Source organism: Pinus tabuliformis, chromosome 2_2, assembly GCF_031772625.1.
Source record: "Pinus tabuliformis cultivar Carrire ecotype Pingquan chromosome 2_2, CPIR1, whole genome shotgun sequence".
Lineage (NCBI taxonomy): Eukaryota > Viridiplantae > Streptophyta > Pinopsida > Pinales > Pinaceae > Pinus > Pinus tabuliformis.
In genome coordinates this window covers 965,642,465-965,669,471 of record NC_142300.1, presented here as the reverse complement: position 1 = coordinate 965,669,471, position 27,007 = coordinate 965,642,465, and the positions used below count along the sequence as shown (strand labels likewise).

At 40.9% G+C, this 27,007-nt stretch overlaps 1 protein-coding gene across 1 annotated transcript in view; it reads left to right on the top strand.

Moving 5' to 3' along the window:
• Nucleotides 1–27,007, top strand: part of LOC149196439 (uncharacterized) — a 175,093-nt gene that overhangs the window by 111,714 nt on the left and 36,372 nt on the right. Inside the window, exons 4-5 of the mRNA XM_089403742.1 lie at nt 9,622–9,706; nt 9,810–9,966. Of these exons, the coding sequence (XP_089259868.1) occupies nt 9,622–9,706; nt 9,810–9,966 (242 nt within the window). The remainder of the gene's footprint in view (nt 1–9,621; nt 9,707–9,809; nt 9,967–27,007) is intronic.

The following is a 27,007-nucleotide window of genomic DNA, read 5'->3' as shown; positions in this document are numbered from 1 at the left end:
CTGCCCGTGCTGGCGCTGCCTTATTTTCGGAAGATTCTCCCTTACTCTTCTTGCTTGGACACTGGGTCGCATAATGACCCAACTCCCTACAGTGAAAGCACTTGATCTTGGAGAGATCTTTCTTTCACTTTTCTTGCTTCCCCTCAGATGCTAGGGCCACATTTTCCTCCTCTTTCTTGACTTTGATCCCCTTGCTGCTGCTGCTCGTCTTTGATTGTCGTCTGATCTCTTCCTGGCGAAGAGCTGCCCACATCTCGTCCCATGGTGGATGTGTCCCTCTGCCTAGTATACTCTGGACAAACTAATGTTGCACGAAGCAGGGACAAAACGGGGACGTTTTTTGGAAGCGGGGATGCGGAAGTGTCATTTTCCAAAAATCTAGGAAGCGAAGTGTCTGCTATATATATATATTTATATTTTTTTGCATTTGTACTCAAAACAAACATCCCAAATACCAAATTAGTTGTAGAAGACATTAAAACATGCATATTTTTGCATAAATCAAGATAGATATAGCATCCATTGTACATTAATGATTAATTATTCGAGCATCAACCATTTAGGTGCATCAACCATCTAGAATCTAGATTCTTCTCCTCTTGTCTAGCCTTTGCCTCTACCTCGATTGTCTAGGGATATTAGTCAACATTGCCCAATTTTGATCAAACTACCTAATCCAAGACTTAAAATATGGTAGAAAAAGCTTAACATGCTTGATCGAGGATTTTGACTTGATTGAAAGGTAAATTTTGCTAAGGGCATGACAAAGGAGTTCAACAATTAACACCACCAACACTAGGGTACATATAGGGCTTGGTGCTCTTGATTAAATGCTAATCGCATACCTTCATACTTGATATAATCTAATGAAATGCCACAATCCCATTGATCTTGAATTCCTGAAAACTGTTAAGTCTGTTGAATTTTGAATAGGATATGAAATTCTATTTTCTCCATATGAATTCCAATGAGGCATTTTTTTATAATTTTTTTTGGAAGCGTGACACTTCGTACGGCCGAAGTGCCGTTCGAAACGCTTTTCCGAAATGTGGTTTGGAAAAACCGAAACGCGTTTCGGGCAGACGCTTCCTGAAATTTCTAGGAAGCGTCGAAATGCGTTTCGGTCTTTTCGAAGCATGTTTCGGGAGACGCTTCCCCCATGCATCCGTATGGATCGCGTTTCGGGGGTTAGATATGGGGGAGGGGGGGTGTTTCCTGCAACACTGGGACAAACACTTCCCAGTCTTCTGAGACAACATTCAGGGTTATCCTCACCATCAGCTCCTGATCCGGTGTCGCTCCTATAGCAGTCAATTGGTCTCGGATCTCATTCAGTGCTCCGAGGAAGGTGTCAATCGATTGTCCCTTCCTCACTGATACGACCTCATCTGATTCTCGAGCAACATTCTTCTCTGCACAGAAGTATGCTGATACAACTTCTTGAGAGCCTCCCACATCTCAAATGTCGTTTCCTTCTCGGCTATATGTGGTACCACATGATCCTTGACTCCGTCAAGGATAATGCACTTGGCCCTCGCCATCGCCTTGTCGTACCTATCATTATCATTGGGGTCGACTGGGATAGCTATTAGCTTCAAGGCGAAGTTTTCAACACGATTCCTATTAAGCATTGATAAGATTCTAGCCTTCCAGACTGTGAAGTTCGATGCTCCGTCCAGTGTATCCTGGTCTCTTACCCCGTGTAGTGCCATGATGCTCCTCTACTTCCCTCCTGGAAGTTCTCTGTTTGACTCCTCTAAGTCTCTACTTCTCGTCTAGAAGTTCTCTTCTAGACTCCCTCTGAGTCCTGATTTCCCTCTTGGAAATCCTTCTGCCGCTTGTCGAGATGCCCCCTACTCTGATCGACTTGTGCAGCTGCACTTCTGATCCGGGTTCCTCAGCTAGAAATCCTCGGTAACAACTCCTCTGGCCCTGCTCTGTCAGGTACTGTTCTGACTACAGTACCTCACCAGCTCCACTCTGCAATATTCCTGCAACCTTCTAGACCCCAGCAACTGCCTCTTTGTGAACTGTGTCAGCCCCTCTCTGCCTCACGCTAGCTCTGCATCACCCCAGATGGATTTGCGTCAGCCCTGGGATGCCTCGTTAGCCCTCTGGCCCTCTGTGTCAGCAACGCTGGCCTTTCTGGGGCTCTGCGCAGCTCCCGACTTCCTCTGCGTGGCCCTGGCTGGCTCTGCGTCACACTCCTTGGCTTCTGCGTTGCTAGAAACAACTTCTGTCACCTCGGGACAACTGTTTTCTGCTGCTATTGCTCCGCTTGGCTGATGTCTTTTAGTCCTCCTGTGATCTGCAATCATGCTCTGATACCATGTTGAAGTTTCTAAGTTTACTTATTTTAGAAACCCTTCATGCACTTTTTCTGATTTATTCCTACCTACTTGTTATTTTTCTTTAACAAGTTATTTACAAAGTAAATAATGAAAATAAACATCAGTGCATGCTCAACATATTACAGATCAACAACTAAAAGAAACAAGAAAAAACACACCACATGACACCATTATTTTTGGACCAATGTCCCTGGAAAAACCTAATACGGGAAAACCGGTGCAGCTATCTAAGGGTTTTCTTATTAAGAAATATCAGAGTAGAATCTGGGTTCTGAAACTAGCCTACCCAACAGAGAATTTCCTTAGCAGTTATACCTCATAGTTTGAGAGAAATCACCTGGCTGAAACCCCGGAAAATCCTTCCGGCAGCTCCTTAGCACAAAACTGCTCTGCAACCCCAACGTCTGCCCATTCTAGATTGTGTCAGCCCCTCTTTGTCTCATGCTGGCCCTGCGTCAGCCTTTCTTGGCTTGCGTTAGCCCCAAGAGGCCCTGCGTCAGCTTTCTGGGCCTCTGCGTTAGACACGCTAGCCTCTCTGGTGCTCTGCGCAGCACTTGGCTGCCTCTGCATGGCCCTGCGTGAGCCCTTGCTGGCTCTGTGTCACTCTCCTTGGCTGCTGCGCTGCTCTCCCGACACAATCTCTGCCTTCTCTGTTTCTCTGTACTCAATGCCCCTTAGCTGCTCTCCCGATCACTGATTCTATCTCTCTTAGAAAACCCCGCTCTAGAGAATAGAATGATTGATCACTCTGGTGTATTCTCCAAGTGACTCTCAAGCCCCTTCTTATACTTTTCTCGTTGACATATCAACGACCGAGATTAAGTCCCTAACAACGACTAAGATTAGATCTGGCTTGATCCATGTCTTTTGGACCATTCTAACACAGATTCATATTAATACACATTAATATTTTATTTTCCCTAAGTTTAGACTTAGGGACTCCATTAAAAATATTAATTATTTTAATATCTCCTGATCTGTTTAGAATCTGCCCAAATCCTTTCTGGGTATTGGAGATCTCATGCGCCCCAACCTCTCCACCAAATTTCGTGGCTAGAGCACATCTGATGCTACCCCAAATCAACACTCCCCAATGGACTTCCTGCAACTTGATACAAAATGCCAACCCTGAACCCATGTGTAAAAACATCTTTGAAAATTCTATTTTCAAACACACACATTTCCATCGATGAATGCCACCCTGAAACCTTTGACTTTCATTGCTAAAATGGACACCAGGTTCTTCTTGCGATTAGGTACATAAAGAGATTCTTATAAATGAATCGAGTTACCCTCATTCAATTGAGGGGTAACATCCCTACACCCTTTTCGGGATAGGTTCCATTACCTCCAAGTATAATCCCACGATTGTTTCCATCTCTACCAAATTAGAGAGTGCACCCTTCTATCCGATGAAGTGCCTTGAAGCACTACAATCAATAAGCCAGATTCCCAAAGAGTCTGGAGGAGAGGGCCAATATAAGATAATGCTTCTTTATTTTATCAGAAACAACATTTGATTCTTCATATTTGGGGTTCCTTGCTTTCTTTGAAAAGTCGGCTATTTCCTTGATGATCTGCATTACCTATCATTCCTCCGATCATTGAAGATGTCCTTGGAATGATTGTTATCATCATCAAGTGATGTGTCCCTACCATTCGGACACTCCTCAGCATAATGGCCAAACTTATTACAAACAAGGCATTTGCCTTTCCTTCCACCCTTAGATCCAGACTTCCCATTGAAGTGATCTTTAGGTAGGCCATCAGAAGCTTCCACTGCGCCATTCTGATAATATTCTCTGCTTCGACTTCACCCTTGGCAAATTTGAAGAGGGATGAGGAATCCATTGAGCCTTTTGTCCTTTCCCAACTGTCTTCGGTGATTGCTCTTTCACTCTTGCTTGGGCTTTGTCTTCACCTCAACTTTGATACCATATTAATTTTAGGTATGTTCTATGCTTAGAGCAATTTATTTCAATTTTCACAGTAAGCTCAAGATCGTTTCTAGATTAGCAATCACATCAGCATAATAGTAAATTGCAGATAGAACATAAACATAAATCGCAGAAGACAAGCCAAGACAAGAGGACACGAGGTGTGGCGCTAGCCAGGGACAAACCCCAATGTAGGGAAACCCTTGATCAATTCTTCTTATATGTTCTTCAATAGTTCAGCAGAGAGAGAGAGAGATAGTACATTTACAACAGAAGTCAACACTCTGACTTATCTAAATAAGAGCATAGATCATCTCTAAGAAGATGATACATGAGGTAGCTGAACTCAGTTGAAGACATGCTGCTTCAACTAATTCTCCAAGGTGACTCCATCACCGTGCTACACTTAGCATTGTGCTGCTCCTCATCATCATGCTGCACCTCACTGTGCTGCACCATGCTGCACCCATCATCACTATGCTGCATCTCATCATGCTTCACTAATCAGGATTGAACCCATCACTATACTGCTGTACTATGCTGAGCTATGCCATGCATTGTTGCTCCTACGTGCACTATGTTGCACTATACAACATGTACTCGTTGCAGCTTCCATTGCTGTACCAATGCTGCACCATGTACCATTGTTTCACCATGTACTTGCTGCACCAAGTATCATAGCTGTCCCAAGTACCATTGCTGCACCACGTACTTGCTGTCCCATGTACCGTGCTGCTATGTCAAGCCACCAATTTGGCTCCCACAGACTGCCCAACAATCTTACTCAAACTGACCCAAAGAATGGATCCAACACACATCACAACCGCTGCTCCAAGTCTGAGTTACTGCTGTAATATTTGTGACTAGTTAGGGCATATTTCCCTGCTGTAATAACCCTTAATCAGCCACCAAAACAACCCTCCTTGACTGCAGCCTACTCTTGAAGAGGTGCTGGCACCCTTGGCTGCTGTCCTGGGCATAGATAGCCCCTAAACAGCTCCACGCTGCCCTCCAAAGAAAGTTAGGACCTGCGACCCACCTACAGCATCATACGTTGCCCTTCCTTGCACCCAAGACACCTCCACGCAGGCTGAACCAGCCTCTCCTTGCCTTGGCCCTTTAGGGAGTTGTCTCGGCCTCCCCTCACAGCAATTCGACCCTCAAACATACCCTAGAAACAACCCTAAAACACCACGCTGTTCTGTCCCTCTTTGCTGGTTAGGGCATCCTTAAAACAACGAGTTAGGGAGCCTCTTTACTATGGTTAGGGTCACCCTTGGGACAACGTATAGATGAGGGCAGTCTTCCTTGATAGCGTAGAGGGTTAGGGCATAACATGACTGCATCTTCCTTGCTAGGGCATCATCTAGGACTGCGTTTAGACTTCAAGCTTTAGGCTCCTTCCTTACTGCGTCTAGGGCTTCCTCCTCTTAGACTTCTCTTCCACTAAAACCCAAAACAAGTAGACAGAAATCAAGAGTGAAGTGTGCGTTGAAATGACTAACAAGTCACCTCCTTTTATTCTAAAACGTTGAGCACATGTGGGGGTTATTTGGTTGCTAGACGACTTTAACGAATTGTCCCACAACACAAATAAATTCATATCTTCATGAATACTTATTGAAATTGGATGATCTTTAGATCAATCCTACACCTCTCGATGAGAGGGGTCCAAAAAAAATATCATCTACCATAAATAATGTTGATTTCAGGTACCATCGGATGTGCTCTAGCCTCGAAACTTGGTGGAGTGGCTAAAGCACATGAGATCTCCAATACCCAGAAATGGTTTGGGCAGATTTTAAACAATTTGAGAGATATTAAAATAATTAATATATTTAATGGAGTCCCTAAGTCTAAAGTTAGGAAAAATAAAATATTAATGTGAATTAATATAAAACTGTGTTAGAAGGGTCCAAAAGTCATGGATCAAGCCAGATCTAATCTTAGCCGTTGATTAGGGACTTAATCTCGGTCGTTGAATTGTCAATGATAAAAGTATAAGAGGAGGCTTGAGGGTCACTTAGAGAATACATCGAGTTGATCAAGATTTCGATTTTGTGGGGCAGGATTTGATGAGGAAGTCAAAAGAGTGATCAAAGATTGCAGCTGAGGGGCAGTGAATACAGAAATAGAGAGGAAGAGATAGTACCACGAGGATCAGCACAGAAGCCGGGAGAGAGGGACGCAGAGCCAGCCAGAGGTTCACGCAGAGCCAGCCAGGGCTCACACAGAGGCAGCCAGGAGCTGCGCAGTGCCTCAGAGAGCCAGTGTGGGTGACGCAGAGGCTCTAAGGGCTGACGTAGGTCGGGCCTCCAGAGGCTGATGTAGGGCAAACCAGGGTGACACTGGGCTAGAAAGAGCTGACGTAGTCCCTAAAGGCTGACGCTGGGAGCTATCAGAGTGTTTATCCAGGGTTTCAGCTAGAATATCTGCTTCCGAGTAGAGAGGTACTACTATCGAGATTATTCTCTGTTGGGTGAGCCGGTTTTGGCACCTAGATTGTATTCAGAAACTGCATAATAATAAAACCCTCAGATAGCTGCACCGGTTTTCCCGCATTGGTTTTTTCTGGGGACATTGGTCCAAAAAAAATGGTGTCACTTGTGTGCTTGTTTTGTTTCCTTCAGTTGATGATTTGTAATGTGTTGAGCATGTACTTGTATTTATTTTCAGTGTTTACATGGTAAATAACTTGTTAATTAATCAGAACAAGTAGGCAGAAATAAATCAGAAAAGTACATGAAGGGTTTTTAATAGTTAGACTTAGAAATTCCAACAAATAAGATGACCCACATGGAGTTTGGCCCTAGTTGCCAATTTTAACACTAATGTTGAATATATTATGGCTTGCTCGTTACTGCTAGGTTCAAGTCATTCCTTTCAAATAGTTCTTTGTAAACTTGAGAGCTACATGCCACGGTTATCTACCGATGAAATTTTTCTGTTGGATCATGCATTTAGAAGTTCCCTTTCTGCAACTCAACATATGCCTTCTCTTGCATGAGTTGATATGGCCGCTTATGATCAATGGGTAACTTGGTTGCTCATGCAGCCAAGGTTATGTAATCTGGCATCCCTCATTGTTTGTGTCATAGATGGGATCACGTCTAAAGAGAAAATAACTCAAGTCCCATTTACTTTTGTCAACTCTAAGGAATGCATCAATAGACTCAAGTGTTGATTTTTGTAGCATTGGATGTGTTCTAGCCACGAATTTTGTGGAGAGGCTAGAATACATGTATTCTCCAGAACCTAGAAATCGTTTTTAGAAATTCCACCCAGAGATGACTTAATTAAAATAATTAATCTTTTTTTAATGGTACCTAAGTCTAAACTTAGAAAACTGATTAATTAAAGGGTATTAATTAAGTCATGGTGAGAATCTTCTAGAAGAAGACATGGATCGAGTTCTAGTTAATCTTAGCCATCGATTATGTTTTAATCTTGGCTGTTGAAGTATCAACGAGAGATTATAAGAAAAAATTCGATGGGGGTTGGAGAACACACTTGTGCAGTTCGATTTTGCTGGGAAATCAATTTCCAGAGTAGCAGCTATGAGTTGCCGGAGGTGATTCAGTAAAGTCGAAGCAATGAGAGAGGGGCAGGGATAGTAAGGTCTGAAGGAAGTTTCTCCAGACCGATGAGTGCATAGTAGAGAGGCAGTGTGTGCCACAGAGGCAGCACAGAGCAGAGAGCAACACAAAGCTTTAGAGGGAGATCCGTATTTTGTTGAGGAGAAGTAGAAATTCAGTCCCAGAAACCGGAGTGGGAGCTCGGAGGCCAGGATGATTGATTTTCTAGATAGTAGCTGATCAGTTAGTGAGAGAGACGCTGGTCGGAGTTGTGGGACGTAGATTTGCGTAGGCTAACGCGCAGGCAACAAAGGGCAGTTCATCTTGATCCAAGGTCAGTGTGGATCACGGTGGGAGTGAGATTTTTCTCACTAGATCTCCTGTCAGTTATTTCTCTGTATGGAAAGCTAGATTTGAGTTTCCATATATTTGTACTCAGATTTACTACTGCATAATAAATAAAACCCTCAGCTGCTGCACCGGCTTTCCCAAGTTGATTTTTTCCAGGGACATTGGTCCAAAAATAACTGTGTATTTGTGTGTTTGTGCATCTATTCTTCCAACATTATTTTTCTTCCGCAATATTGTATTTGTGAGGCTGCAGTGTATTGGTTTCAATATTTACTGTAGGATGCAGTAAATAATTTGTTCAAGTTATTTAACAAATAGAAGAAACTTAATCAGTTGCTGCAGTAGGATTTGGGGTTTCTGAATTTTCACATCAAGCTCTTCATGCCCCCATTCTCTTCAATAATAGGCCTATTTATTGGATCCTCTTCCTCCAAGTTACTTGTAGATGCGTCACAAAGATCAAGTGCTTCGAAAGGAGAGAATCTTGTGTTTTCATTTGGAGGAAGGTGGGTGGGTTCTTGAATTGTCCTGACATCAATGCCCTCCTCATATCCTTGTTTTTAATTTTTTTTTTGATTTTTGATGGTAAAACAAGGAGATTCTTTCTTGAACGGAACCTTTGACACTTACAAACTGGAAACGTATTCCAAGTGGAACTGGATCTGGATCCCAGGAAACACAGACCTTGGTTCGTCCATAGGTGGATCTGGTAGCAGAGTATTTTACTTATTTAATGGTCAATGTTGTACATAAGTGCTGTATATATACATTTACAAATAGGGGACATGTGAGGCACATTCCATTATTCCTGTGCAGAATGGATCACTTAATTACATCATAAGCACTATATTAGTATATTATACTGTTGTAATAACATACATCCTAACACTTTATTATGTTGAGCTTATAATTTAAGTTTAACATGGCCCTATACAACATGACCTAAGGGCTAAGGCTTTATATATAAACATTAGTGTCCAATAGATTAAAGCATGAATTTGCTATCAAGAAGACAGTGGACCACAGGAGCATGCAAAGATTGTGAACAAGATGAGTAGGTTAGGACCTAGGTTGAGGTTGTATTTGTTTAGTTAGGATTTGTATCTCAGTAGGCAGACTCAGGCTGTAATTGCAGGCCATAAAAAATTGTTGCTGGCCAAGCTGGCAAACTGCTCAAAGACATATCTGGAATTGTACTAAAATTGACAATCTTTGAAATCCTTGGGTAAATGTGCACTTGTTTTTGTTTATTGGATAATCTCATTGTGCATTGATTTCCTAGAGATTTGACAATTGAATCAAGTAGGATAAGCAGAGTTTATGCCACCTTGATTCTGTACTAATCTTTTCAGTTTAATAAACTCACCCTTTTCAATTTGTTTCTAATCCACTTTCTCTGGATGGCAGTGGTGGTGGTGCAAGGTGGCCAAATGTTGGAAAATACAAGGTTGATGTGAAAGGCTTTGAGTCTTTGGCTTTACCTGAATTAGAGGTATATCAAAAGAGCCTCCAAGTGGCATCTTGCTACTAAACCAGAGCTTGATAAAAGAGTTCTTATGCTCTCAGTGGATGTTACATTACTTCTGTAATTGCAGATCAAAGAAGATACTGGTCTCTTTATCATTGATGAGGTTGGTAAGATGGAGCTATTCAGTACATCATTCTTTCCAGCTGTTTTACGTGTTCTTGACTCAAACATCCCAGTTTTAGCCTCCATACCAGTGCCAAAGTTTGGTCACGACATACCTGAAGGTACTAGTTGTCAATTACCACCAATCAGTGATATATCAGAGTATTTTTTTCATGTACAGCTTCTAAATATATTTCTTAGTTATCTTACAATTTTCATAAAAATTACACATGATATTTTGGAATTCCTGCAGGCATATTAACTTAATAGGGATGTGTTGAATTTGTTTTATTATATTTTTAAACAAACACACTAGTCTATAAAGAGTTAAAGGAGTGAGGATGTTTATCCATAGTTTGACTGGCAATGCTGGAATGGTCCATGAAAAATTTAAAGTGAAACTTTCTTCATGGAATTGGAGCATTTACTTGTTCTTAAGGGATGCACTTGATTTTATTAGAAATTGCATGGATTCTGGATGGATGCTGCCTTCCCAATTGATTTCCATTATCCAACCTGAAGATACTAGCTCTCCTCCTCTTCACCCTTGAAGGTCTAAAGAGAATCTCTCTGGTGTCCTTCACTGACAACAAATGGTTAAAACCTATGTTGCCAGAAATGTGGGTTCAGGGACGAGTGCGGAGATGGGTGAGTCACTTTTTGAAAGAGGTTATGTGGGTTCGTTGGGGGTATATTATAATTTATATATATTATATATTTTATAAATTATAATATATATGAATTTTGAAATCTTCCAACTTACAACAAGAAAAATAAATCATTTAAAGACTTAAACATGAACATTCACTTTGAAATTTCAAATTTGATATCAAGTGGAAATTGCAATTTACATATTGAAATGAACACAATAACTCCTTTCAAGAAGAAAACCAAAGTAGATTATAAAATTAATATATATCTTTAAAGGACTTTAAACCATAAAAACACATTCCTCGCATATGGATAGTACTAAATAAATAAAGAACTTGAGTATCAAAGTGTTGCGTTGAGTGTGATGAAACAGTTATATTATATGGGTATTGATATTGTGGAGAAATTTATCAGACCAAAAGAAATGCAAGGAAATTAGCGAATGCTTAAGATAGCAAAACATATTTTTTTAAGTGCATATATCCTTCAGATGACTTGTACTTAATGGTATTTCTACATTTTTTTAAATGCATATATCCTTCTTAAGATGACTTGTACTTAATGATATTTTTGTAAAAGGATGTCGTATTTCAGTTAGAGGCAGGCATTACTAATTAACGATTATGTCATTAGGAAATAAAATCCAGGAAATGATGGGACTTTAAGACCTCAGAACTTTAGATTTGAAATGTTTTACTAAGATAGGAATTTTGATAAAAATCATGGCAAAGAAATTAAAAAAACCTGTACTTCTTTCGAAATGATGGGACTTTAAGACCTCAGAAATTTAAATTTGAAATGTTTTACTAAGATAGGATTTTTTTCTTGCCTGGCACCACATAAGAACCCACAACACACCCATTTTCGGGGTTCAGCGTGTTGAAGGAAATGTAACTAGGTTCGGTCTTCATAAATGTACTTTTGATATTTGTATTTATTCAAGAAAAGAAATATTATTTTTATAATATATGTCAATGAGTTTCTTGCTCATTGAAATAGGTCTAGCACATATTAGAGTGCTATAGGTGAGTCAAAGAGTAAAAAAAAATGTTGAAGACCTTAAGGGCATGTTACACCATGTATGTTTATGCTATGTTGCATGAGTTTCTGGAACGTGGGAATGTTGGGAACTTTGGTACGGGTGTCGAGAACGGCTAGAGGTTTCCCCAAAATTTACAAGAAACGGCTAATCGGGAGTGGTAGTATTATATAATAAAAAAAAATACAAAAAAAAATAACAATTATATAATTTATATAATAATCAAAATTAATATTGAATCAAAATATTCAAATATTAAAATCAATTTAATTATAGAAATAATAAATAGATAATCTCTCTAATATATAAATATATTCTTTGGGTGTCTCTCTCTGAGTCTCTCCCTTTTATATATATAAAATATTAACATGTCAAGTTCATTATGACACATGACGAGTCTTTGAAACAATCTCGCTTAAAAATACAAAGGAATAGTTTTACATATGTTTCTCTAGTCATTCTTAAGAGAAAAAGTAAAGCAACTCTAATGTTTAAGCATTGACTGACACATACAATATGCACATAATTTTCTGCGATATATATACATAAACAACAAAAGAAATACTCATCAGCATGACATCCCAGATATTTCCCTTACATCGAGGTGCCACAGGCTTCCTTAACCCATCAAGGGATTGCCCCAGTTTCTCAATTAAGGATATCCGTGTTAAGGATGTCTTTGGCCTTTCTTCCTGGGAAGGTTTCAACTTAGGCTCATGTACCCATCAAGAGATTGCTCCAGTTTCTCAATTAAGGATATCAGTGTTAAGGATGTCTTTGGCCTTTCTTCCTGGGAAGGTTTCAACTTAGGCTCATGTTTTGTGGGCAGTTCAACATATTTCTCTATAGACTTTGTATTCCCCAACCCCAGGGAACGCCAGAACTCCAAAAAAAATAGCCTTCAAAGCTCTCGGAACTTTCCCAAGCTCCCATTGCAGCTTCTGCTGAAAAGGGAAGGTTCCCATATAGTTCCAAAGTTCCCGGGAGCGCGGGAACCATTGAAACGAGTTTCCCAACTATTGGGAGCGGTTCCCGTGTAACAGAGTATTTATGTATTAGAGTCAAGAGAATACCTCCAAGCAAATTCCAAGTCCTCTCCATGCAGCAACGTCCTCCAATTGAAGCAAAACGACGGAATAAATTTATGTCGGCCTTAAGATAGCACATCGGCCTTCTAGTCGGCCAAAAAGGAGGGACAGTCCTCTATATAGAGAGGCTGTCCACTCCACCATAACGTAAAGAAATAACCTCTGAAATTAGTGAAGGTGGAAGACAAGTAAAAGGGTAATAAGAGGACAAGTAAAGGGTCTCCAAGGCAGCGAAGAAAGGAGGAAGAAAAATCGAAGTATTAAAGGGTTGTTACAGTCACACGTGCGAAGAAAGGAAGCCCTACCTGCGGTCAGAACAACACCACTATAACAGTCATATAATCTCATTGGTTGGGCTAGATCATTAGGCCTATAAGGCCTCTCTCTCAAGCATGGAAGAAGGCTATACAAGTGAAGGGAGAAGGAGAAGTCCAATATAATTCTTGTGAAGGTATTCCCTCACACGTGCAAAGAACTAGGGCTGCAGTACTGCTGCTCTAAGTCTGCAATATTTGTGAAAGAGAAGAAGGCTCGGTTGGGAGGAAACAAGATCATCTCCTTAAGTTTGAAAGGCTCCATCACAAGCAAAGGAAGAAAATATCAAGGGTCACTCTAAAGTATACAATTGAAGGTCTCTACAGTTGTTGGAAGAAGTGCCGAAGGAAGAAAGACAAAGCGCTGGAAGGAGGAGGATGAAGTGCTGCAAGAAGAAGTAATCTTGAAAGGGCTTGACTTGTGCTTGGAGGATATTCTTGTCAAGGGTCTAGGATTTGGCATTGGTCAATAAGAAGCTTCATTAAGAGAAACTTACTAAAGGGTTTTCCTCTCAAGAGAAGAGAGGTTTTGGCCCTGGCAGAGAGCCAACATCCTGTGTTCTTGTTCTTATGTTTTTTATGGCAGTTTGATGAAGTACAAACACATGCATTAATAATAAGAAGAAGAAGATTAAGTTAACAAGAAAAGTAAAAAGACTCCACAAATTGTTATCAAGTCAAGAAGAATCACACTACACCTTGTGAAAGTTCCTAGACTCTAGGAACCCCTACTGCAGCAAATCTGAATCTACTTTACCTAGTTGATTTTAAATTACATTCATCAAGTTATTCTTCTGAATACTGAAGCAAATTACTTCTGCAACCTACACTAATTAAATATTTGATCTCATGAAACAGAAAACAGAGCAAAGAACAAGATACATAGGACACACTTATTTTTGGACACAATAGTCTCTGGAAAAACCCAATGCGGGAAAACTGATGCAGTAGTTATGAGGGTTTATTATTATGCAGGAGAAATATCTGAATACAAGTCTAGGATGCTCATCTAGCAATCCCTTATAGAGAAAATACTGGCATAAAATCTGAGTGAGTTTTACCTCATTTTACGTAGCATAATTCTGGTTGATCCGACACAAGACTGGGTATCCTCGGCTATTTCTACGCTGGCTCTGCATCAGCCCTGCGTCACCTTCTCTGCCCTCTACGTCATCTCTCTTGGCTATTCCGACAGTTCCCAACAGTTCTGGCAGTTTCGGTAGTTTCGGCTATTCTGAAAGTTCTAGATTTTACGTGACAGGTAGCTTTTCTGTGTCAGCTCTCCCAGCTACTGCGTTGCCTCTGCATAGTTCTCCCGGCTGTTTTGTCAGTTCCCAACAGTTTCGAAAGTTCTGGATTCTGTGCGACAAGCAACTTTTCTGCCCTATGCGTCAGCTTCTCTGCCCTCTGTGTCAGCTATCCTTACTGATCCGACAGTTCTGACAGTTTCGACTGTCCCCGACAGTTTTGGATTCAGCGTGACAGACAGCTTTCTTGCTCTGCGTTGGCCCTTTTGGCTCTACGTCAGGGCTGCGTGGGCCCAGACTGGCCCAATGTCAGCTCTCCTGACCACTGCGCTGCCTCTCTGCAAGCTCTCTCCGCCTCTCTGTCAGTATTTTCCAGAAAGTCCTTCTCCCGCATTCTCTTTGCCCCTTAGCTGCAAGATCTCCCCAATCGATTTCCCTCTTGAGAACTTCTCACCTCAGAAAATCAATTTCCTCAATCTCTCTGTGTGTTTCCAAATGAACCCCGAGCCTCCATTTTATACTTTTCCTGTTGAGTCTTCAACGACCGAGATTAAGTCTCTAATCAACGGCTAAGATTAAAACATGACTTGATCTGCCTTCTAGATCATTCTCACCCATATTTTGATTAATACCCATTAATATTTTAATTTTCCTAAGTGTAGACTTAGGAATTGCATTAAAAATATTAATTATTTTAATAAAATACAATCCGGGTGGAATTTCACCAAACGATTTCTGGGTTCTTTATAACTCATGTGCCTTAGCCTCTCCACAATTTTCAAGCCTAGAGCACTTCTGATACTACCAAAAACTAACACTCCCTCTTAGCGAGGAAAGTGTTCTAGCAATAATGTCCACCTGCATTCTGCTTTGTTTCTGAAGCACCTCCTTTTTGCACTGCTGTTGCCACCAACAATGTGTCGCTGCTGCTACTGTATTGCTGCCCATGACACTGCCACTTCCACTGCTGCATTTGTATTACAACTCCCTCTCAACCGTTGCATCTGCGATGCTGCTAGCATTGCCACTGCTAACACTGCATCCGTGCTGCAACTTAGTTGTTGAGAGAAGCAACTGAAAAACATCCAAAATTAGCTGAACTTAACTGTGTTCAGCATAATACAATGAATGTTGGAATCTGATTGCTGCTGATTCTGACCCTCTGAATCTTCTGCGCTGCTTCTGACTCCTACACTGTGCCAACTGCACTGTTGCCAACCTTGCTCTGCGCTGATCAGTCTCTGGTCCCCAACTACTGCATCTGTCCTCCAAACACTCCACTGCATCATCTGACACTAAGTCCATCTCCCTACTGTTGAATCTTGGGCTCTTGTAGCAAGGAATTGATCCAAGAGGTGGACTCCTCAAGGATGATGCCCACATGTAGTCCTCCTGACTACAACCCAATGTCGCCCCATCTCCCTCCTGGAGATGCGTGGGAACTCATGGAAAACTTATCCTCGTTAATCTTCATTGAAGCATCCTTAGGATCATGTTTCTCATCCTTGTCCTTTTTCTTCAAAGAACATTGGGATGCATAGTGGCCCATCTCAACACAACTGAAACATTTCACCTTCGAAATGTCCTCCTTTTGCTTCGGCTTCTGCTGTCCCTTCGATGCTAGAGCTGCATTCTCCTCCTCCTCCTTCGTCTTTGTGCCACTCCCACTGTTGCCACTGAGGTCGACCTTCACTAGGTCCCTCCTTAACTCCTGTTGAAGAATTGCCTACATCTCCTTGTAACGACCAAAAGTCGTATACGCAGCGGAAATATTTAAAATACTTCGTAGACAAATACATCCATTGTAGGACAGTAAATGTAAATTGTATATTATATAAAGAATTGATGTAGGATGAGTACAAATGAGAATGAGGGTCCTGTATATATAGCTAGGTAAGTACCCTTTCACAAACAGGCATGTCTCTAAGACATGCCTTTTCATTATTAACTAACTAACCATTAGTTAATTTACTTTTATTTATTATTATATTTATATTATTATGATTATTATTTATTATCTATTTTTATCTATTTTTACATAATTTATGTTCATAACACTCCTCCCATGAAGGTAGTTTTTCTCTGCCCAATATGCTTTGGACAAAAACTTGCCATTCATCCGAGACTCCATTCAGGGCTATCCTCACCATCGCGGTTGGTTGAGGAGTGGACCCCACTGCAGCAAGCTGGTCTCTAGTGTCTTGAAGACGTTGAAGATAGAGGTTCACCCCTTCTCCTTTCTGCATCAAAGTCCGCTGCAACTTCTGCTCCAAATACATCTTCTGTTGTTCAGAAGAGCCTTCATACAGAAAAGATAAGGTTTCCCACATCTCCCGGGCTTTATCCTTGCCTTGCAAGTGTGAGACCACATGATATCGAACTCCATCGAGAATGAGCCTCTTTGCCTTCCCCTGCTCGGCTTTGTACTTCTTTTGATCGTCATTAGCAAGAACAACTACAACACTATTGACGTAGGCCTCTAAATCATATTCCTCCAGAACAACTAAGATTCTGGTCTTCCATATGACATAGTTGGAAGATCCTTCCAACTTGTCCTGATCTCTGAGCCCATGCAATGCCATTTCACCCAACTGTCGAACTGACTCCTCTAATCACTGCTTAGCACTGCTCAGCAAGTGAGAAATTTGAACTTTCTGGCGGAAAGTTCTCTGAGGAGAAAAATCCCCTTCTACGTGTCTTCGTTCTTTTCCAGATGATTTCTGCCCTGACAGAAATTGCGCCCTTCAAGCCTTGCGTTGAGGCTCTGCGTCACTCCCTCTGCCTCTGCAAAATCACGAAATGGACATCGTACCTATCTGTCTTCTCATTCAGAGAGAGATTTCTTCATATCTGCTTCTTGCAAGGATTGCGCAATCCCTTCAACGGGATTCGAATTGTTGCCAACTGCAGCTTTCTGCCTCACTGTTCAGCACTAGATCTGCGCTTCCTGTTTCCAAATCAATGCTCTGATACCATGTGAAAATTCCTAGACTCTAGGAACCCCTACTGCAACAAATCTGAATCTACTTCACCTACTTGATTTTAAATTACATTCATCAAGTTATTCTTCTGAATTCTGAAGCAAATTACTTCTGCAGTCTACACTAATTAAATATTTGATCTCATGAAACAGAAAACAGAGTAAAGAACAAGATACATAGGACACACTTATTTTTAGACACAAGTCCATGGGAAAACCCAATGCGAGAAAACTGGTGCAACAGTTCTGAGGGTTTATTATTACGCAGGTGTTTTAGCGGCTACAACCACTCTCCAAAATTTTGGCCTGCACCAATTTCGGAGCCTCCCTTGAAGAGTTCACTTGATGACTGCACACACTCGGGTTCACACTTTGAGCTTGTGTGAGTCTTTTCATCCGCCTTGCTTGTTCATTACATTCAAGTCTCTGCATGTTGATGTCCAAGTCATCCTTGCGACCATGTTCTGGTTATGGTCGAAGTTGTTGCTTCGTATGTGTTTGTTGTGTTCTCCATGAAAGTATCTGTCGCACTCACACACGGAGTCACATTCGTTGTTGCGCAAGCGTTGTCTCGATTAATGATCTATCAATCATGAATGTCGCGCTTATCGCTTGCACCATTGGTCAGTCATGTTGAACATGTGTGTCTAGATGGTTTGGTCGTTTCGTCGTCAAGTCATGCGAGTGTGTGTTCGTATGATCACCTATGCACCTTTCCACTGTTCACACACTTAGTCATTTTTGCTGAAGTTCTGACGACCAGACTCCTCATTGACAGTCGGACCATCACCTTGCTTTCGACTCGATCGACTATCAGCTAGAACAACACAGAAGCACCAAGCTAGTCCTTCCAAGCGACACTGCCCACAAGTAATCCAATCAACTCTCATGCTGGTCACCTGGATAGTCAGACCTGACAGTCACCTCAGGATTGACTCCCCTCCAAATTTGCCCAGAGGCCACTGACCTCACCCGCTCAACTGACCGAGGAGATTGTTCAGATAGGCTAGACAGACACCAAGTGCCCGTCCCTGTCTCCTTCAGAAAATTGCGCAGTTTTCCCAGTCAGTCATCCGGACAGTCGACTGACTGTTCATCTCAGAAATTGCGCAGTGCTCATGAGTAGGCCTTCCACTTCCCATCAGTCAGCTCAACTTAGAAATTGTGCAAAGATGATTAGCGGGCCGGCCTCCTGGCCTTAATGCAGTTTTCCCAGCCAACAGCAGACTACTTGTTCCCTCCAAGAATTGCGCAGTTTCTGTTGCCAGTGACTGAGCAACCAACTGCCAGTTCCCTCTGGGAATTGCGCAGTTTTGGCTGCCAGTGACCCCAGTAGCCAACTGGCAGTTCCCTCTGGGAATTGCGCAGTTCTGGCTGCCAGTGACCCAGCAGCCAACTAGCAGTTCCCTCTGGGAATTGCACAATTCTGGCTGCCAATCTCCCAGGCAGTTCCCCAGAAAAACTGCGCAATCCCTACCTGCTGACCCTTCATGCAACCCGACCTGTTCCTCTGGAAAATTGCACAAATCTAGCTGTCCAGCCCCTGCTGACTGTTTGTTCCGGAAAATGCACAGAGCATGCTTGCCTTGCCCTCCTGCAACCCAGACTGTCCTTCCCAAAATTTGCGCAATTTTGCCTCCCAGCCGAGCCAGACCTTGCAGACAATCACTGTCGACTCAGATTGTCTGTCTCCATCTTCCAGTGACTCTTGCGTAGTTTTCATCAGCAGTTGCTCGGAGCCATCATCCCACATCACAACCCTGCTACCTCTCCTGGTCACCTGCATCCGAATGATCATGTGTCATGGTAGACTAGGAGGTTTTGGATTTGATGTCGTCTTGTCATGAGTGACTGCAGGTACAGGTACACCAACAAACATGTCAAGATGACGAACGAGATGAACGAAGGGAGCACATGCAGATGTACAGGTTCACCAACGGACGAACGAACGAAGCATGCAAAGCGGACGAACGTGCACCTTCGCGAACAAGTGAGCCTGTCAAGCCTTCCAGCATGAAAGCAAGGAACAACATGCTAAAGCTTCATCAAGTGAACCAAGGACCATCGAAGACTCTATGCACTTCTCCACGTGGAGGTGAAGCTATGATACACCATGAAGACACCCATCACTTAGTAGCACTGTAACTCGACATGCACTCCAACAGCGGCAGGAATGTACCAGCATTGTCATGTTGAGTCAAGTCATGAGTCATGTTGCCCACATCTCCACTATGGGCTTGTTGTCAATGAATGTGATGTAACGTGGAAGTCCAAGAGACCCACTTGTTGAACATAGAGTCATGTAAATCGAAAATTCGTGGAAGTCGAAGGGTCATGAGGGTAGTCGAACAACCACAAGGGTCAGTTTCACCCTTGGCTATAAATACCCCCCTCATTTGTACATGAAAGGACTTTTCAACTCAGCTCCTCCCACATAGCCAAGAGAGTCTGTAATCTTTTCTTTGAGGAGTAAGTAGTGGCTCCAATGCCCCGCTGACGGGGTTAGTGATGTATGGTGTAACGATGTGTCTTGGAACTTTTGCTTAATTCAAAAGCCTGTTAACAAGACATCACGTTTTCACACATGTATTGTATTTGTTGTAAGACTGATCTTTAACACTTGTAATGCATGTTTCTTTAACCTGTGTTCTACATCTGAACTGATTCATTTGTTGAAATGCATAATCTATTAATGGAAATGTGTTGTATATGTTGTTAACGCTGTCCCGTCCGTGTCGACTGCTCTGCCGGACATCAGGCAGATCTTTCACATGAACCTTGCTATAACAACCATTGCACTCGTTCAGATTGATCCGTGAGTGTTGTACGTGTTATCTTACCTTGTATGTTGTGACTACCGCATCCGAGTGGACTGCTCCGCCAGAAGTTGTGTATGTCCTTTTGTGTGTTGTGTGTTCCTAGCCGAGTTGGGATTGATCCCTTTCAACCTGGAACTCACCTTCATCTTCTTCCCCTCATAATGAAAGAACCATTGACACAAGTACACTTACACTCACCAGGCACGCGAACCTCACTTCTCGAAGACAAAGCGAACCACTCTCCTGTGTTGACAAGCAAGAGTTGAGGCAAATCCTTAAGACTATGGCAACTGGGCCATCATATCAGATAGGATTTCCACACCAAATGGTGTGAGGTCTAGTTGGGACTTCATACCGGGGTGATCCCCTGAATGTTGGTGGGTCCAACACTGTCAACATTTCTGGCGCTAGAAGGAGGGCAACCAGTTGTACATGGTTGAAATTCCCCTCACACTCATTCAACAAACATCTGGTCAAGGCAGTAACTCGCACTCTCTCTCACCTACACGTGACTCAGCGGTTGGTTACTCCTCACCTCCTAGTGTTGAGCACGAGACTTCAGATCAACACCTTCGCTTTGTTCATCCCATCACTTGCCAGTTCGCGAAAGCAGTCGGACTGATCCCAGACAGACAACATCTTCCACGCACAGCGAGGAAGCCAAAGGCCACTCCCACGAGTGTTGTTGTATCATCAGTGGAAGAAGCAACCCTTGCCACACTTGAAGGTCTAGGAGAAGCTATCGAAGACGAAAAGAAATCTCCAATCCTCCGGCAAAGTGAACAAGGCACTCTTGTGATCTCGGGATCAGACTTTGGTGTAGGAGGTGGAGGGGAAGGCAGTGGAGGAGGCAGAGGCGGAGGCGAACCAACAGACTCAGAGTCGGAAACATCAGACTCCGAAGGAGAGGAAGAGTATGAAGAAGACGAATAGATGGCTGACCCAAATCTTGAATGGATGACTCAGGGACCATTGGCTCCCGACCATCTTGCATAAGATGTCGAGGTGAGCGGAGAGAATGAACGTCAAGTTCAATCCTAACAGCACGGTAAAGGCGGAAGACCACCTAGACAAATTCTACCTACAACTGCAGACCCTCGAGGTGTGTTATGATGATGTCACATGTAGATTGTTCCCATGTACCTTGGTTGGTCGTGCAGCTGCTTGGTATCACAGCCTTCCACCGAACTCTATACACAATTGGGTCGTATTCAAACGCATGTTCCTTGAGAAGTTCGCTGATGACAAGACCCCAGCCATGCTACTCAAAGAGTTGGGAAGCCTCAAGATGGAGGGAAAAGAGAAAGTGAAAGATTTCAATAAGAGGTTTACACGTATATTGAACAAGTTCCCAGCAGACACTAAGCCTCATGACTCCATCACCACTGATTACTACACGTCCGCACTGCCAACCAGCATTGCGCAGTTCGTCAAGCGAGCTACGAGACCAACACTATTGGAAAACTGTGAAGAGGCTATCATTGTTGAGAAAGACCTGCATGCAGTTGGAGTCATCAAGGATGATGAATCGACGAAGGACTCCAAGGATGCGAGCAGGAAGTCCCAAGCAATGGCGAGCAAGGGTAGAGACAAGGAAGCAACCAATATTGAGACCTTCACTCGCCTTGTCAAGAGCTTGACCACTAAAGTGTTGAACTCAAACAATGTAAAACCGACACTTCTGCAAGCAGTCATCCGCTTAGGCAGAGACAGGCAAGCAGCTCATCAAGCAACGACCGGTCAGTTTCAAAAACTGTGTAGAAGCCTGTGTTCCAGCTCGAACAGTGTGCGGATCCTAAGTTATGTTCTTTCCACGAAGAACATCATCTCGAGAAATCTTGTTCAGACTGGAAGTGAGTCACAAACGCTTTCTACAGTCATACACTCAATGCGCAAAGCAATATGCAGGAGCAGCCGGAAGACACTAACAATGATCAAGAGGTTGCACCTGATGAACCATCAAGCTCTGGGCATGAGGTGAACGTGTATCAATGCTTGCAAACGAACACCGAGAAGCAGCCCTGGAAGCAAACTGACCATTACAATCTTAGAAGTCTCCCCCTACACTTGGGGAGATGCAAGAAAAGATCATACTGCTAGTAAGGAAGGCCGATCCACCGGCCGCCCCGAAGCAGAAAACACAAAGCAAGTCCGGGAAGACAGCGGCGGATAAGAGTACATCCATGAGAAGAAAGTTGCGAAACATGCCGCCGAACAACACGAACATCCGTTCCACCCCAGACACCTCGGTGAGTCAACCACCTCTAGACTACAACATTGTTGATGACATGAAGAAAACTCGAGCGAACATCAGTTTGTTCGAGTTGGCTAAGATCCAGAGTTAGCGAGATATCCTGCTGTGTACTTTGGGATAGATAGCAGCAGACAGTGCAGCCTCTACCAGCCAGGGAGCAAGCACACCTCCCGGATCACTTTCCATAGTGCTCAATACGCTCCGGATGGAAGAAGCAAACTCAAGTTGCCCTCCATTCCTACTTTCATTTCAAGTTTTTAACTACAATGTTCACAACTGCTTGGTTGATTTTGGCGTGGCAGCCAACGTCATGCCACTCTCCATTGCTAAGAAGATCAATGCACAATGGAGCGAGACATCCGTGTGAATCATCCAACTTGATTGAACATTGGTACTAGCCATTGGTGAACTGCAGGATGTGAACATCCGACTATCCCATGACAGTCGAGTCCACCAATGCATCAACATAGTTGTTGTGGACATACCGGAAGCATATGGTCTATTACTCAGCAGACACTGGTCCAACAAGCTAGATGGATATTTCGCTATAAACTGGTCTCACATGTGGCTTCCGTACAAGGGAAAGTGCAACCAAATCCGGGTGGAATTCGAGAGGTGCATAAAGCATAATGTTTTTCCCATCGATGGTGAGAATGAACCGTTGGCTCTGTAATGTCCCCTAATAATAATAAAAATAAAAATAATAAATAATATAATATAATATAAAAATATAAAAAAATAAATGATAAACAATAATAAAAGATAGCAATAGTAAATAAATAATAAATAATGAAGAAAATATAATAATAATAAATAAATAAAATAATAAATAACAATACTAGAGTTGTAAATAAAAATAAACTATAAAAATAGTAAAAATAAGTAAAGTCATCAAAAAGTAAAAATGAATAAAATAAGAAAGAACTATATTAAGAGAAATACTAAATTAATTTAAACTTAAAATAAAGAAATAAAAGTTGCATGTTGACACATGGAATGTGTGCATGCGGTTCCCCCTTCCAATGGTTGCTCTGTTTAATAGATGATGGGGAAGATGAGAGATCATTCCATGATTCCATCATCCATTCTGTTAGGAGAAAAGTGTCGTGAGACAAAGGATTCCCTGGTAGTAGTACGTTGATTGAGGGCTTGGGCGTGGCCAGTTGTAGCGAGATTTTGTGCAACTAAGCCTACGGTTGGGTGGAGTGTTGTCCCCAAAACGTTGTTGCGGTTAGCAGGATTCAAAGTGTTCAAGTCCGAAATCACAAATAAGGAATATCATCACCACCGGTAAGTTGTCCCTACTCATATTTCCGAAATTCGATGTTAAATAGTTGATAAATTGCGTGTTGATTATAATTCGCATGATTAATCTAATTAGTTGCATGTTTTAATTTCAGGGTTGTTACATATGGTATGAGAGCGGGTTTCAATTCTATGTGACCTTTAGGTAAAAGTATAAAAAAAACACTTTATTCTGTTTATTTGTGATAATAAAGAGAAATTTAATCAAATAAAATAAAATATATATATATATATATATATATATATATATATATATATATATATATATATATATATATATATTTTACTATTGTGAATAATAAATAAATAAATTATCGTAAAACTGCTTCTGCTTGGCTAAGAGCTCGTCTTCCTCGGACGTAAGGAAACAGGTTAACGGCCCAAGACCCAGAGGCATCTGGCAGGAGTGAGAGCCTGCTCCCGATTACGGACCACCAGCAGGGTTATGCCAGGTGGCGTGGTTTTCCTATTTAACAGTGATGAGTCAAACCCAGCATTCGCGGATAGCAGCCAGAGATGGCTGTCCTCACTGTTGGTTTGACACCTGAGTTGATAGGTTTTACCACCTTCGGAAAAAAAATAAATAAATAAATTATATAAATTATTAAATAAATAACATTTTTTAAGAAAGTAAATAATTTTTTTTTATTATTAAATATAAACTTAGGGCACTTCTGGTTTGCATGTAATTATATACATGCACATTCTTGAAGTTATTATTATAATTTTAATTTAAAATGATTATATGAAAAATAAACTTTAAATATCTTATTTTAATATTATTGTACTTATGCATGTTCTAAATATTTTTGTTTGAAAAGAAAATATATATATATTTTCTGAGAGTATGATATTTTTTTTTTGAATGGGAGTTTTTAAAATTAGCGTCAACCGTAGCTTTGAATTTTTAATATGTATTTTTAAATAATATAACGATGTTGTAAACAAAATTATTATTCATGGACGGAAAACCCAAATTCACAATAAAGCTGCCAACCAAAGCTATCTCCCCCGATATCTCATTAAGTTTTATCATTCACCAAGTATGAGATTTGGCTCATAGGATTTGACGCTCCTAGAATTTTACTGTTAAACCAAGCCCTCTAACATTGCATAGAGCCCACGCTATAATCATATAACATTCAACCATCGACTACCAAGCCTTCCACTCTCCATGTTCCTCTTATTAGAGTTTTATAAATACTCTTGAAATATTATTTTTGTTATTACCAAAAGGAAAAGGAAAAGATTCTCGCCTTGGGTGCGAGACATCTTTAGGGTTTTGATAAATCTTTAAATATGTTATCTTCTTATTAAAAAAATAAATAAATCTCTCGCTTTGGCTGCGAGACCGTGGTTCCAATCTCCATTATTCCATACGATTTCTCCCATGTCCATGGCTCTAGTGTTTCAGAACTTATCTTAATGTCAAACAAAACAAAAAAACCTTTTCCTGGGCTCGTTTTTTATTCTGCTGACAGTTGTTGCACTTGTGTAATCAGAGCACATTACATTGAAATGTATCGAAATTAACCATTTTTAAATTATCATTGAAGTAGGATACAAGTTACTTTTCTTACAGTGGGAAGATTTATTTTTGGTATGAAATAAGTTTATGCTTTCACTTGAGGTCGTTATTGGTCCTTTTATTATACACTAAGAGATGGATTTTTTAGGAAATCAACCAAACACATATTGTTTCTCTTTTGTCCGTTGAACATTTGTCGTACATGTGTAAGTTGTAAAATGGAAATGAAAATATTTATGTCCGTCTATAAATATTCAATGATTTAATCATGCATCTTTATAATCTTTTTAGTTATGACCGTTAAATCAAGATGAATTGGTTCAAATATTATATCCGTAAGGACCTTATTATGTCATAAAGTAGTGAATGAAAGGAATGGAACATGTAGTAAAGTGGTTGTTTGGTAAAGATTTCTATGAAATTGGAGAGTGATTTTTATAGGAAGAATATATGTGTGAGAGAATATATGAAAAGTAAGATGAAGAGTAATAAAAGATATATTTAAATGTTTCATTATTTTATTATGGAAAATACATGTATATAATAGTTATTTTAAGACTTTGAAGTGTTTATGGGAGTGGAACATATATGTATGATTAAATGATGCAGCATAAAAAAAGAATACAAATATTTGGATTTCTAGCAAATATTAAAATTAATGAAGTTGAATAATAAAGGTGGTCATTTTCGAGGGCCCTAAAAGCTATGATAACATTTGATTAAAGAAGATTGAATCCATAATAAAATTGATCAATTGGAGGAAGATAAATTATGTGATTAGAGGAATAGTAAAGACATTTCCAAGTGTATTAATTGTATGCATTAAGAGAGGAGGAAAAGAAACCACGGTGACAAGAGGTGAGAAATCAAAGTCAATTTGATAAAATGTTTTTGAAATTGAAGTAGATATGGAATATTAGGAATATCTGGTATGAAAATGTGAAGGGGTGTTTTCTAGTAAGAAGAAGTTTCTTTAGTATAGTGAGCAACATGATTGTGTCAAGTAATAACCTATAGGGAGTTGTGAACACTAGTAATTTTTTAAGAATAATAAGTGATAAACTCGGAAAATGTTTAAAAGTAAATATTAAAGATAATTAGTGTCGACCATTGGAAAATGAGATACATTTTGTGATAAGATGAGGCTTAAAGACAAATGAGAAAACGATTAATGTGAAAAGTAAGAAGTTGGTATGTCATTGATGAGTTATGTGTTGGGATTGAATGAGTCAATGTATTGGAAATGAAACAATGGTTTAAGGAATGATGGTATGTGGTAAATGGATATAGTTTTGATGAGAGGTAATGATGTATATGTGGTGCTTATTTATTTATTTGTTATGATAATGATATTGAATGCTCATGATGGATATGATATGCATAGGGATCATGATGTTATGATGTGATGTATAGTGATACGTGGTTCATTTATTATGTGATGTGATGATATGTCTTTGATGTTGATATGTAGATGTTATAACTTATGAGGATATTATGTTGTGAAGCATGTGGTAATTGTATGTAGATTTATGACATGCAGAATTTTGTGACACCAATGATGTTATATTATGATGATGATATGCAAGAGTTGGCATGTGGATTATTTCTACGATACTATGATGATAACTAATGCATTGGTTGCATGTTGAGATGTGGTGATTGACAGGAAATCCATGAATGGCTGAGAGGGCCAGTTTATTTGATGATTTCGTGGGAGCCCATACCTGCGAGGGAGAATATGTAACACCATATGGGCTGGGGACAAACTCAATCAACACTACATATGCCAATGGTTCCTTTGTCTTGTATAGCTCTTGATGGATAGCTCTTGAGGGGCTATGGGACCATCTTGAGGAGGCCAAGTGCCTGATATTGTAGGCTAGGTGCCTAGTATTAGATTGGGATGCCAAAGTCTGGTGGGGGTGTAAGGACTTCGAT